At 44.4% G+C, this 12,728-nt stretch overlaps 1 protein-coding gene and 1 long non-coding RNA gene across 4 annotated transcripts in view; one reads left to right on the forward strand and one right to left on the reverse strand.

The window, feature by feature from the left end:
• LOC120407982 overlaps nucleotides 1–5,864 on the reverse strand; it is a 59,431-nt gene extending 53,567 nt beyond the window's left edge. For both annotated transcript variants that reach the window (XR_005600358.1, XR_005600357.1), the window contains exons 1-2: nucleotides 5,763–5,864; nucleotides 2,314–2,380 (exon numbers count right to left, since the gene is read on the reverse strand). This is a non-coding gene — a long non-coding RNA (uncharacterized LOC120407982). The remainder of the gene's footprint in view (nucleotides 1–2,313; nucleotides 2,381–5,762) is intronic.
• TNFAIP8 (TNF alpha induced protein 8) overlaps nucleotides 5,340–12,728 on the forward strand; it is a 75,148-nt gene continuing 67,759 nt past the window's right edge. The window contains exon 1 of one of the 2 annotated variants that reach the window (XM_039544398.1): nucleotides 5,340–5,569. In XM_039544398.1, the coding sequence (XP_039400332.1) occupies nucleotides 5,506–5,569 (64 nt within the window). In that variant the 5' untranslated portion in view covers nucleotides 5,340–5,505. Of the gene's footprint in view, nucleotides 5,570–5,629; nucleotides 6,010–12,728 lie in introns of those variants that run through there. The other variant, XM_039544400.1, reaches the window with a different exon arrangement.

Below are 12,728 nucleotides of genomic sequence, written 5' to 3' on the forward strand. Positions count from 1 at the left end.
CATGGGGCAATCCTAGTGAGCCCTCTGTAGGTTTCTTGGGCTTCCTGGTGCTTGGGAGAAATTCAGAGTTCCACCAGTACAAATCTGCAATTCAAACAGGGCTCCTGCCATTGTGCGCTGACAAGCTTGCCTGGCTTCTGATTGGTGGAAGCAGAGCCACACACCCAGTTCTGAGCCAGTCAGGAGGCAGAGTGCCCTGATCTGGCGTTCTAGGCCAATGGAAGTAAAATTGGACACATCTGCTTTTCTGTGCCCCAACAGGGGGACTTTTTTTTTTTTTTTAAAATAAGTGCAGCTAGTTCTGTGGAAGAGCATTCCTGCTGTCGCTTTCTGGCTGATCTAGGTGCTCCATTCTTGGCTTCTGACCCGTGGATGGGAAAATTTGCTCTAGCCTCATGGTCTACCACTTACCCTCCAGAGGTGGACTATTAAGGCTCTCCCATACCTTCAGATGCCAACTATTAAGCCACCCATGTTTCAGCAGAACATGGGATGAAAACGGTCTTGCCAAGGCATGACTTGCACAATCAACCCATTATGATTAGCCTCCTGGAAAGCTTTAAACAGCAGTTTCGGGAGTACTACCATGAAAAGGATCGGAAAACAGAGGCATGGATTATAAATCCCTTTAATGCAGAAATGACTGCAAGTGCTGTTATGTCACTTACAGTGAAAGAAACATTAATGGACTTTTCCTGAGAAAAGACATCAATGCTGAGATTTTCTAAGCAATCTATTGCTAACTTCTGGATTTCTGTACAAGGAGACTATCCAGATCCGTCATCTGCGGCTTTGAAAGCACTCATGCCATTTTCATCCACCAACCAGTGTGAAGCTGGCTTTTCAGCACTGACTTGACTGAAAAACAAATACAGGTTCTACCTCACTGTTGAAGATGACCTCCATCTTTACTTCAGCCACACAGAGCCCTACTTCAAGGATTTGTGTTCATCAATACAAGCTCACCCCTCCCATTAGGTGCATATTTATTTTTATTTTTTACTGTTGGATAGAAAGATTGTCTTGTTATTATATTGTAAATTAAAATATTTCATGGCTACTTTTTGTAGATACAGCCTTGTAATGCATATTTTATTTAAAATACTAACTATTCTGAGTAACACAGGGCACTGGGGTCATGTAGTAATTTTTCTGGTCAGAATGGGGATGCAGTGCAATAAAATTTGAGAACGCTGGCCTAGACTATCAGGGAGAAACCACGTGCATCAGTACGGCAGCTGCTCATACTGCTGGGCCCCCATTAAGCGAAATGCAGTAGGGGAAAGCCTGCACTCCAGCAACCATGGGAGAGGGGTGACAAAATATGCAAGGGCCATAGCAAAAGACTGACTATGCCATCTCTGAGGATCAAACTCAGGATCTTCAAATTATGAAACTGACTGCCGACTGCGCTAAGGAGGCTCTGCTGGAAGTCACTAGGTACTGCCTGCCATCTTGAGGGTCACTGGCACCTGACAGCACAGCACAATTCAGCTACAGGCAAAACACAAGGACAGCTTGCGTCATTACTGTCCTGTATGCAGACACATCCCTCCTGGCTACCCTGCAGCTGGCCACTCCCCACTATGCTTGCTGCATATAACCAACCCTACTATCCCTGAGGAGGAGGGACAATGTGAAAGCCTTCCATGGCAGTGAGAGCACCAAATTCTGACCAGGGATAAGGGGCAAGAAACTCCCTGTCTGCACAATGTTGGCACAAGCTGGAGTACCATATAAGTGAGATGGCAAGACCGGGACTGGCCACAGGACAGGTCAGAAGCCCATCAAGATCAGGCCCTGGAGATTGGAGTTTGAAAGAGGATGCAAATAATATGGAACAGAAGAAGAAAAAGGAAAGAAAAAAAAGGGGGGGGGAGGAGACCTGAAAGGGAAAAACAAGAGGTTGTGGAAGCTCCTTCACTGGAAGTTTTCTGTCTTGGATAGTTTTGGCCCAACAAATTCTACATCTTGGCAGGGGGTTAGACTAGATGTGATCCCATCTAACCCCATGGTTCTATGACAAGACACTAGAACTTGCTGCATTCAAAACACCTGTCTGAGGATGAAAGCAGCCTCCAAAGATCAGTCTTGGCAAAGGCACCAAAGCAGGGCCCTTGACCATGAACTGAGCCCATGGCCATGGTGCTGAGAGCACCAAACGCTCACCACTTGACCATCAGGGAAGAACCATGGGCTTTGCTTGGGCAACTGCTCATACGTGAGGCAAAACGCAGTCGGGGAAAGTCTGTACTCCAGCAACCACAGGGGATGGGAAACCTGAAGGAGAAAGGGCCATGGTGAAAGACTCACCTTGTCTTCTCTGAGCATGGAACTAAGAAGGTTCTGTCAGAAGGCGCCAGGCATTGCCAGAGTTCAGCTGCAAGACAAAATAAAAGAACAGCTTGCAGGGAGGATTTGATTTAAATCACTAGTCAGGAAGACTCAATTTAATCATGGATTTCTACATAAAAGTGTATTCTTGTTGGTTGTTATAACCTTAATACATATTCTTCACAACTCAGAGATAGATGTAGGTTTCATTTTTAGAAGGTACATACTATACATTTTAAATGATTTATTTTGAAAACTTTTCAGATTACTTTTACAGCTATATCGGAAAAAGAATGATTGGTTATTTCATTTACCAAAGGTAATTGAAGCAGATATTTATGAAGTCACTGGGAGGTGAACTGTCTCCAATTCAACAGGTTAATCACTAATATTTGGAGGATTTTCTTGCCATGCTGTATTAGGAGGAGAACATGGCCAGACAGACATTTAAATTGTTTTATTTAACTAAAAACAACAACGTTATGTATTCTGGATTTTTTTCTTCAACAGCAAACAGAATATTTTAACGAAACAAGCATATGAATTTTTGAATATAGTTAAACATTCAAGTTTTTGTTAAATATGTTTTTAACTAAAATCATTAAATTAAATGATTGTATTTAAAAAAAAAATTTAAAACGACCATCAGTCAGGTCAACATGAGAAACTTAAAATATTGGCTTCTGCAGCTAACTCAGTTGTCTTCACCTTCATTTTCCTGTTTGTTCATAATCTGGAAAAGAAAAATAAGTTTTCCTGTTTTTTTCAGGTCCCAAACGATCTCTCAATTTGGAATGAATTAGTCCAAAGGAAGAAAATATTATTTCTATTCCAGCAGAAGAAGCTACTGTTGTTAAAAGTGAGATTATCACTTCAACAGTCTCTGATTCCAAGTGCTGAAGTGACTTCCAGTTCCCTGGTGTGACTTTCTTTAAAACATCATCAGCAAACATATATTTCTTGAATGGTTCACCCTTAGCTCTAAAGTTTATTATAATTGGCATTATGGAGGGATGATTGCTGGACGTCCATGTCATAGCCAACTCCTCTTCTTCAGTAGGTAAGGTTTGACCCTGGTACTGAGTATTGAGACCATTTGCAAGAAAATGAGCTGGAGATAGAGCTTGTCCTATTCGTTTTTCGAATGCTTGTAATTTAACTTTTAAGATCTCACTCAGTTCCTTCCAAATTTCAACAGCATCAGCAATAAAACAGCTATTTATCTGCATTTTGTTCAAGGCATCAGAAATAGGCTTCAGCGTACTCAGCATGTATTCAACATTTCTCTTAATCCCAATGTTGAGAACTTTGGCTGTGACAGTGCCATCTATTTTTTCACGATTTTGTTCACAAACTGTCATCAGATTAGGCCAGTTCTTGATACAGTGCTCAAAACAGTCCACTACTGAGTTCCATTGCACATCTTGTGGGAGAGTTAGCTTGTTTCCTCCCTCTTTTTTTCAGAGCAGCTGCTGCAAAGTGGTTGTTACGGAAGTATTTTGCAATTTCAGCTATATTAGCCTTTATTTCTGGAACACTGAAGTCTTTGGCGAGGAGGTGCAGCAAATGAGCACTGCAACCGTGTGTTGTTAGCCTGGGAGACTCTTCACTCTCTTCTAAATAATTTCTTCTTATCTTGGATACATTTGCAGCATTGTTTGTGACCAAGCTGCATACGAGACATTTGGAAAAAAAAAATCAGTTTGTTCTAGCTTGTACTGCTACTTCTAGTAAGTATTCTGCTGTATGTGCATTTCCTGATGTATCAATTGTTTCTGTAAGGAAGACATTCCCTTCTTCTGTTGTCACATAAGTACATACAACAGGATCATTGAGGACATTGCTCCACCCATCAAGACTCTGGTTAACAATTTTACCCTCTAGACCTTTTGCACACTGCTCAATTTCTCTTTCATACACTTTATCCAGCAATTTGCCTGTGACATCTGCTCTGTTGGGTGGACTGTATCCTGGTCTTAATGACTGAACCATGTCAATGAAGAGTGGTCTTATTAGTATAATTTGGACAATGGACTTATTTACTTACTTATGTACTGAGGTGATTTCATATCCAATTCTAAAGGGAATTTCCCATAGACTTACAACCAAATCACAAGTTTAACCTATAACTCATGACCTTGAGGATACCAAATATAGCTCTAGAAACACTAGAAAACATGCCTTGTATTTTCCCCTCCATTTAATATATAAGGATAAATGTAATTCATGTTCATTTTCAGAAATTTAATATGTATTTACTCTGAACACCTTTAGAACCTGTTTCTCAAGTTAGTAGCTCTGCTTGTTAACTGACACTCTTCATAAACTCATATCCCGTGGACTCAGTTTCACCCCCTATCTTTAACAGGGAAAGTGTTTTTGTTAAAGCAGTTCAAAATTAAAGGAATGGGAACCTATACACCAGTCAGATCATTCAAACCTGACAGCTATGAGCATGTGCACGGGTGGAGAGGAAACATTTTTTTTTTAAAAATCGTACATTTGTAAAATTTCAAAATCCGTTAGCTGTTGTACCTGACGCTGTATTCAGTGTCACTCCCAGAGTTATTTTTTTGTTTTTGCTTGTGTAATTCTCTATTGAATGCGGGACAAATGGTGTGCAATGAAGATGTGAATACAGTTCTTTTTATTGGTAATATTACAACGATGTTTGAGGGGCGCCAGGAGCATCATTGAAACGAGGAGGAAAACTCTGGTCACAGCTCAGCGTAACTGCTATTCTTATAATAGCCTGTTTTCTTACTGGTCCTGGTAGGGTCATTTGGAATTCTTGCAAGGAGAGGAGACGTGAAGAGCTGAAGCACAGGCCAGACTTCAGCTGAATTGTAACTTTTAGTGAATGTAATTACATGACACAATTACATTCCCAAACTAGCGAGCACACCGCTGTAACGATGCACGCTGCCTGTGCTGAGCGCCGCTCCGGCTTCGCACGTGCACTGGGGAGCGCTAGGGACGGGGAAGTACTGAGTAGACTGGTGCAGGTAGAGCAGCTCCCAGGCAAGGAGAGCTCCCCGCGGGGCAGCTCGCTGAAAGGGGGAGAGTTTCCGGGACGCCAAGACCTTCCCCGCCACCGCGCTACAGTCCAGCACGCGCGCTCCTGCCTCTCACTCAAAACCAGGCAAAACCAGAGACTCTTGGACAACGTCAATGGCTCCCACCGCTGCGCGCCCTCGCGGGCCCCGCTGTGTCATTGCCCGCCCCGCGTTCAGAGGTGCGGGCTGGTGTCGCCCTCGCGCGCACTCCGCTCCCAGGCCTCCCGGCAGCGACCGCGGGGAGAACACCCGGGGTCCGGGCCGCCCAGACCCGGCCCCGTCCGCACCCGGAGCCTCAGCGAGCCCCGACCGCCCCGGCCCGGCTGCCGCCAACGCCGCAAATCCGGGGAGAGGGGAAGCGCCCGCGCTCACCTGGTCCGGCCCCTCGCTGCTAAACCCGCCTCCGAGCGCTGGCCCCGCCCCCGCCCGGCTGTGCCCGCCCCCGGGGCTCTGGCCCCGCCCGTGCCCCTGCGCGTGGGGACCGGGGCGGTTGAGGGAGTTTCCCCCAGGTCCTGGCAGCTGCAGCAGCTCCCAGCCGGGACTCGAGTCGCCGCACGCGCTGCACAGGGACTTGCTTTCTCCGCGGGGTTCGGTGCTGCTGCGCCTTCCCCCGCACACAGTAAGTGATGCCCCCGCCCGGGCTGCGGGAGGGAGCGGTGCCGAGGGGCTCGAGCCTCGCCCCGCGGCCGGGCGTGTGCGTGACACGCGGCGAGCTGGCTCTGCCCGCCTAGAGCCCCGTGTGTAATCAGAGCAGCCCGAGCCGGCAGACAGCCGCTCTCCGGGTGATTTCGCCTTTTCTGCCCTGCCTGGGTTGGCTCCTTTGCTCGTTTGTCTAAAATCTAGTGAAGAGTCTGGGAGCAGTTTATAGCACACGCTGTGCACGCTTCCCTCCCCAGGAAATTGAACTGTTGTCACTTGGTCGGCATCTGATTATTTGCAGATAAGCAAACACAGCAGTCAAGTCTTCCTCTTCTAGATCTTGCTTCAGGAACCTAGATAATCATGCGAGTCAGCCTGTTAAAGTCAATGGGGCGACTCGTGCCTAAGTATCTTGTTAGATTGGGGCCCTACAACCTGTGGCTGCTTCTCCTTCCTCTGGGGGGATCCCTTCGGACTCTGTCCCTCTCTATTTGTTGGCTCCTTCCATGAGGTAGACCAAGCCCTCTCTTTATCTTGCTGGTTACTGTACACCGAATTGCCTGTCACTCGAATCAGTTCTGACTTTAGAAAGGGAGAAGTTAGGGTCTGAGGAAGAAACCCCCTTAAAGACCAAATATTGTTGTAACCAGCCAACTTGGCATAAAAATTATGCGCAGGATGTAAGAGCTAAACATGCATGTATGTTTCCCATATTTGAACATAAATGTGCTTTGACAGAAGACAGTTTTTCAAACAAGTTGCCCCACTGGTTGCTAGCAACAGGTGGCAGAATATGTATGTAGAATGACTTAAAGTTACTAACAGAGAAGTGCCCCGAAAAGAGAGCTAATATCATGCCCAGTCTGAGCTGGACTAACATTGGAGTTATCCATGTGTCCCTGGGGAGCAATGATGGTTCAAAATAAATTGTTGCTATTATTTTTTTTTAAGCTAATTTCTAGTCTGACATGTTTATACCTGGAAACACTTGGCTGTTTTCTTAACCATAAAAATATTTCCTTACTGAGGTGCCAACATGAAGTAAATAAGTGGTGCTATTGTTTAGGTTCTGAAATTTTTCACCTGTAGCAGCTTTGGTGGAATTAGAAAAATCTAGAGCAAAATACAATTATCAGTTGTGTTATTCAGCATATACAAGTTGTGGGTATTTTAATTGTTTTAAAGCTATAAAATCTTGCTTATTGAAGTTTATAAAAACTGTTTAAAGCTTACTTTAAATTTAATGGTTTTAGCTTGGGAGGATTTTTATTATGCCAGAATTATCTTGGGATAAAACTTTAAATGTTATAAATAAATTTGCAATGAAAAGTAACTAAATTGCCTACCTCTCTCCTCCCCTTCCTCTCCTCTAAAGAAAATAAATTATTTTGTCTGGCAAAAGAACACCTAATACATCCATTAACATATGTAACTTGCTTTTTTTTGTAGATTTTAAGGCCAGAAGGGACCATTCTGACTAGGTTGACCTCCTGCATAACACAGCCCCTTCCCCCGCCCCCGCAAAACAAAACAAAAAACCTATATCCAGCCCATAACTTCTCCTTGAGTTGTCATGTATCTGTCTTTGAAAGTAACACGACCTGGGAGATAAGGTAGAAACAGCTATTTGTAAAATATATAGTGTATAATTGACTTATTGTGAGTTAAGGAGAGCACTTCAGAATTCAGCGCAAGGAGCTTTTTCTATTTGGAAACTTAGACCTTTATCTAGACAGTTGCATGATCAGATTTTTTACTGTGAAAGTTTACATAAATTCCAACAGCCTATGTGTATATGATGGAAATTATATAGAAGCATACGAATAGTCAAAAGAAACCGAAAAACCCTATGTGGTATTTTAGTCTGTATAAAAGTTTTGCTTTACCTAATGTTGCATGACATTCTGAAATACTATACTTAACAGCCTACAGAAACGGCATACAAATTGTTTGCTCAGTGAAAGAAAACTGACTCATCTGGTATATAGAAAGAAAAATGTCCGTTAGCTGTCTGGTTGTTGTGTTCATTGGTTGGATTAACTGTTAAAGAATCATTTATCTGTTGTCAGCTTTAAATAGCAAATTCCATTTGAAAGACAGTCAAAAGCATGGTGGCGTGCTTACAACTGTTTGACTGGGGGATTAGCTTTTTAGCCTCTAAAGGTCTGGATTGAAATCCTGTTTAGGTTTTATGTGAAAAGAACTTTTGTGGTCTCAACCTAATCCCTTGTGGACATCACCAAAACAGCAAACTGACCGTATCTGTTCAGGAGGCCCAGGGCACTAGTAGCAAGCGTGTTGCAGATCAGGCTGAAGTGCATTAAATCCATGTTAGAAAACTTTCACTAAGCCTACATGTTTTATGCCTGGTTCTATCCCCTGCGGCTCTTCCCTTACTCGCACAAGCATTAAATCCACCAAAGTTTTAGAAAATAAAACATTTTTTATATTTACCATTGTTCGTAGTTTTAACTTTTTTATATTATGCATTCTTGTGAAGAACTTTAACTGTTTGTGGCTTAAGTTTCATGTTGATATATTTAACTCTTCCAGTAATTAAGGAAGGGCTCATTAAATAATATGGTGCTAGAGAGACGATATAGTTTGAGTCACTATGGTTTCAAGTCAGGTGGGACACAGTCTGGTCCTCAGAGCATGGCCTGTAAGTATCTTGTTGTCATGTGTTATGAAAAAAGACACTACCATATGTTGCAGATTTCAAAATTGAACTGTTCATCTTTTAAACAAACAAGCTAACACAACATCATGCACGTTACGCGTATTGAGTACTTTTTTGTGTTTAAAACAATGTTTAAACGTTGTATAGAAGATGAGAAAAACATTCTTGAGATTGTTAACAGGTCAAATGTGTTGCTGGAAAATTGTTCATGCATGCTTGCAACTCTCCTGTGGAGCCTCCCTCCTCTGTCAAAGTAAGAGGGCCTAAAGGGGAATTGGAGATAAGATCCAAAGAAGCCAGAAAAAGGTATTGGCTGTAACTGGGGCGAGAGGATCAGAATTTATATTTGGAGGATTGGCTAAGCTTAGAGGATTTGGGAGGTTTGTGAGGGTGAATAAATTGTGCTATGCTAGAGCATTTCTTTTCTCTTCTTTTTTTTTTTTTTCAACTCTGAAGTCAAATTTCATGTGAAACTCTGTTCTAGAGATCTAAGCAGAAGCACATACTGCTCAGATTTCAAACAGAAGCCACCTATGGTTTGCACAGATGACAGAAAGCTGTATACTCCCCTTCTGTAGTTGACATCAACTGATTAAACTTGAGCCATAGTGAACATAGTAAGTAAATGTGTCTGTTAGGGGTAAGTTCTTCTTAAATTTGTACTGCTACACAGTGGGAAATAGTTCTTGTTTTAAATGACCAATGGTTAGAAATGTTAACTTTGTCCAATGTGTTATCTCAGTCTATTAAATTATGTGTGAATCTGAGAGCAGTAAAATGCCTGAAAATCTGTAGTGAAAATATTCTGGGCCAGCAAAACAAAACACTGTACATACCAAAAATACTGAGTAACATATCAGGTGAGTATCTTAAACCAGTGGTTTTCAAACTTTTTTCCTGGGGACCCAGTTGAAGAAAATTGTTGATGCCCATGACCCAACGAAGCTGGGGGTGAGTGGTTCAGAGTGTGGGACGGGGCTCTAGGCTGGGGGAGGGGATTGGGGTGCAGGAGGAGGTCAGAGCTCTGGGCTGAGAGTGCAGGCTCTGGGGTGGGGTGGGGGATGAGGGGTTTGGGATACAGGAAGGGCTCCAGGTTTGGGGGGGCTCAGGGCTGGGGCACAGGGTTGGGGCGTGGACTTAGCTCCAGCGGCTCCTGGTCAGCTGCACAGCCAAGGTGCAGAGGTAGGCTTCCTGCCTGTCCTAGCACTGCAGACCGTGCTGTGCCCTGGAAGTGGCCAACAACAGGGCTGGCTCCTAAGTGGAGGTGCACAAGCAGCTGTGCTCAACTCTCACCCTCAGGCACTGCCCCCCTGCAGCTTCCATTGGCCAATTTCCAGCCAAAGGGAGTGCAGAGCTGGTGCTTGAGGTGGGAGCAGCGTGCAGAGACCCATAGCCCCCCTGCTTAGAAGCTGGACCTGCTGCTGGCCACTTCCGAGGCACAGCGCAGTGCCGAAAAAGGTAGGCACTAGCCTGCCTTAGCTGGGCAGCACTGCCAACAGGACTTTTAACGTCCCGGTCAGCAGTGCTGACCAGAGAAAAGCAACCCAGTGCCTGACATGCTGCGACCCAGTACTGGGTCGCGACCCACAGTTTGAAAAACACTGTCTTAAATCATCTCCCATGGTCCATTTATTTACAAATCTTTTAGAGCTTCATATATTAGTTAGAACTAAAGGGGAATTTCTAGATACATACTTGGCCAAAAAAATTAAAAAACTTATAAAGTTTGGCTTTTTGTTCATATTTGGACACCTAAATAATTAGTGAGTTTTTTTTTTTTTATTGCAAGTGTAGAGCACCTGGCATCTCCATTGACGGACTTTTTTTGCCCTCAAAAAGGCCAATTGTCAACATGCCTAAAGAAGTTGTTAAACTGGTATATATCGCATGGAGGATAAACAAAATGAAGTGCCATGTGTTCGCAGGGTCGCCCAGAGGATTCCGGGGGCCCGGAGTCTTCGGCGGCGGGGGGCCCTTCCGTTCTGGGACCCGCCGCCGAAGTGCCCCGAAGGCCCGCGGCGGGGGCCCCCCTGCCGCCGAAGCGGGACCCGCCGCCGAAGTGCAGCCCGGTCTTTGGCAGTAATTCGGCGGTAGGGGGGCCCCCCGCCGCGGGTCTTCGGGGCACTTCGGCAGCGGGTCCCGGAACGGAAGGGCCCCCCGCCGCCGAATTACCGCCGAAGACCGAGCTGAACTTCAGCGGAGGGTCCCGCTCCGTCTTCGGCGGTAATTCGCCAGCGGGGGGTCCTTCCTCCCCGGAGCGGAAGGACCCCCCACCGGCGAAGACCAGGAGCGAAGAAGCTCCTGCGCCCGGCCCCACAAGAGTTTTCCGGGCCCCCCGGAGCGAGTGAGGGACCCCGCTCCAGGGGCCCCGAAAAACTCTCATGGGGGCCTCTATGGGGCTCGGGGTCTGGGGCAAATTGCCCCTCTTGTCCCCCCCCTCTGGGCGGCCCTGTGTGTTTGATGAGTAATAAAGAATGAAAAGCGTTCACACCATAATCTGCATTGATTTTAGAATGGAAACCAACAAAAGAGCTTTAAAAAAGAAACTTTTTAATATAAACTTTAGTTGTTAGTGAAATTGACATTAATTTTGTGAGTTCAAGTGCTAATATTAATTTCCCAGACAAAAACTATAGAACAGGGGTCAGCAACCTTTCAGAAGTGGTGTGCCGAATCGTCATTTATTCACTCTAATTTAAGTTTTTGTGTGCCAGCAATTCATTTTAACGTTTTTAGAAGGTCTCTTTCTATAAGTCTTTAATATATAACAAAACTATTGTTGTATGTAAAGTAAATACGTTTTTTAAAATGCTTAAGAAGCTTCATTTAAAATTAAATTAAAATGCAGAGCCCCCCCGGACCGGTGGCCAGGACCCGGGCAGTATGAGTGCTACTGAAAATCAGCTCACGTACCGCCTTTGGCACTCGTGCCATAGGTTGCCTACCACTGCTATAGAATCATAGAACTGGAAGGGACCTCGAGAGGTCACCTAGTCCAGTCCCTTGCATTCAAGACAGGACTAAATATTATCTAGACCATCCTTGACAGGTGTTTGTCCAACCTACTCTTAAAAATCCCCAATGATGGAGATTCCACAACCTCCCTAAGCAATTTATTCCAGTGCTTAACCACTCTGACAATTAGGATTTTTTTCCTAATCTCCAACCTAACCCGCCCTTCCTGCAGTTTAAGCCCATTGCTTCTTGTCCTATCCTCAGAGGTTAAGAACAACAATTTTTTGCTGTCCTCCTTGTAGCAACTTTTTATGTACTTGAAAACTGTTATGTCCCCTCTCAGTCTTCTCTTCTCCAGATTAAACAAACCCAGTTTTTTCCATCTTCTCTCATAGGTCATGTTTTCTAGACTTTTAGTCATTTTTGTTGCTCTTCTCTGGACTTTCTCCAATTTGTCCACATCTTTTCTGAAATGTGGCACCCAGAACTGGACAAAATACTTTCGGTTGAGGCCTAATTAGTGAGGAGTAGACAGAAGAATTGCTTCTCATGTCTTGTTTACCATACTCCTGCTAATACATCCCAGAATGATGTTTGCTTTTTTTGCAACAGCGTTACACTGTTGACTCATATTTATCTTGTGATCCACTATGATTCCCGGATCCCTTTCCGCAGTACTCCTTCCTAGGCAGTCATTTCCCATTTTGTATGTGTGCAACTGAGTGTTCCTTCCGAAGTGGATGGAGTACTTTGCATTTGTCCTTATTGAATTTCATCCTATTTACTTCAGACCATTTCTCCAGTTTGTCCAGATCATTTTGAATTTTAATCCTGTCCTCCAAAGCACTTGCAACCCCTCCCAGCTTGGTATTGTCTGCAAACTTTATAAGTGCACTCTCTCTATGCCTTTATCTAAATCATTGATGAAGATATTGAACGGAACTGAACCCAGAACTGATCCCTGTGGGACCCCACTTGTTATGCCCTTCCAGCATGACTGTGAACCACTGATAGTGACTCTCTGGGAACAATTTTCCAACCAGTTAGGCACCCACTTTATATGT

This window comes from Mauremys reevesii, linkage group 6 (genome assembly GCF_016161935.1).
Source record: "Mauremys reevesii isolate NIE-2019 linkage group 6, ASM1616193v1, whole genome shotgun sequence".
NCBI lineage: Eukaryota > Metazoa > Chordata > Testudines > Geoemydidae > Mauremys > Mauremys reevesii.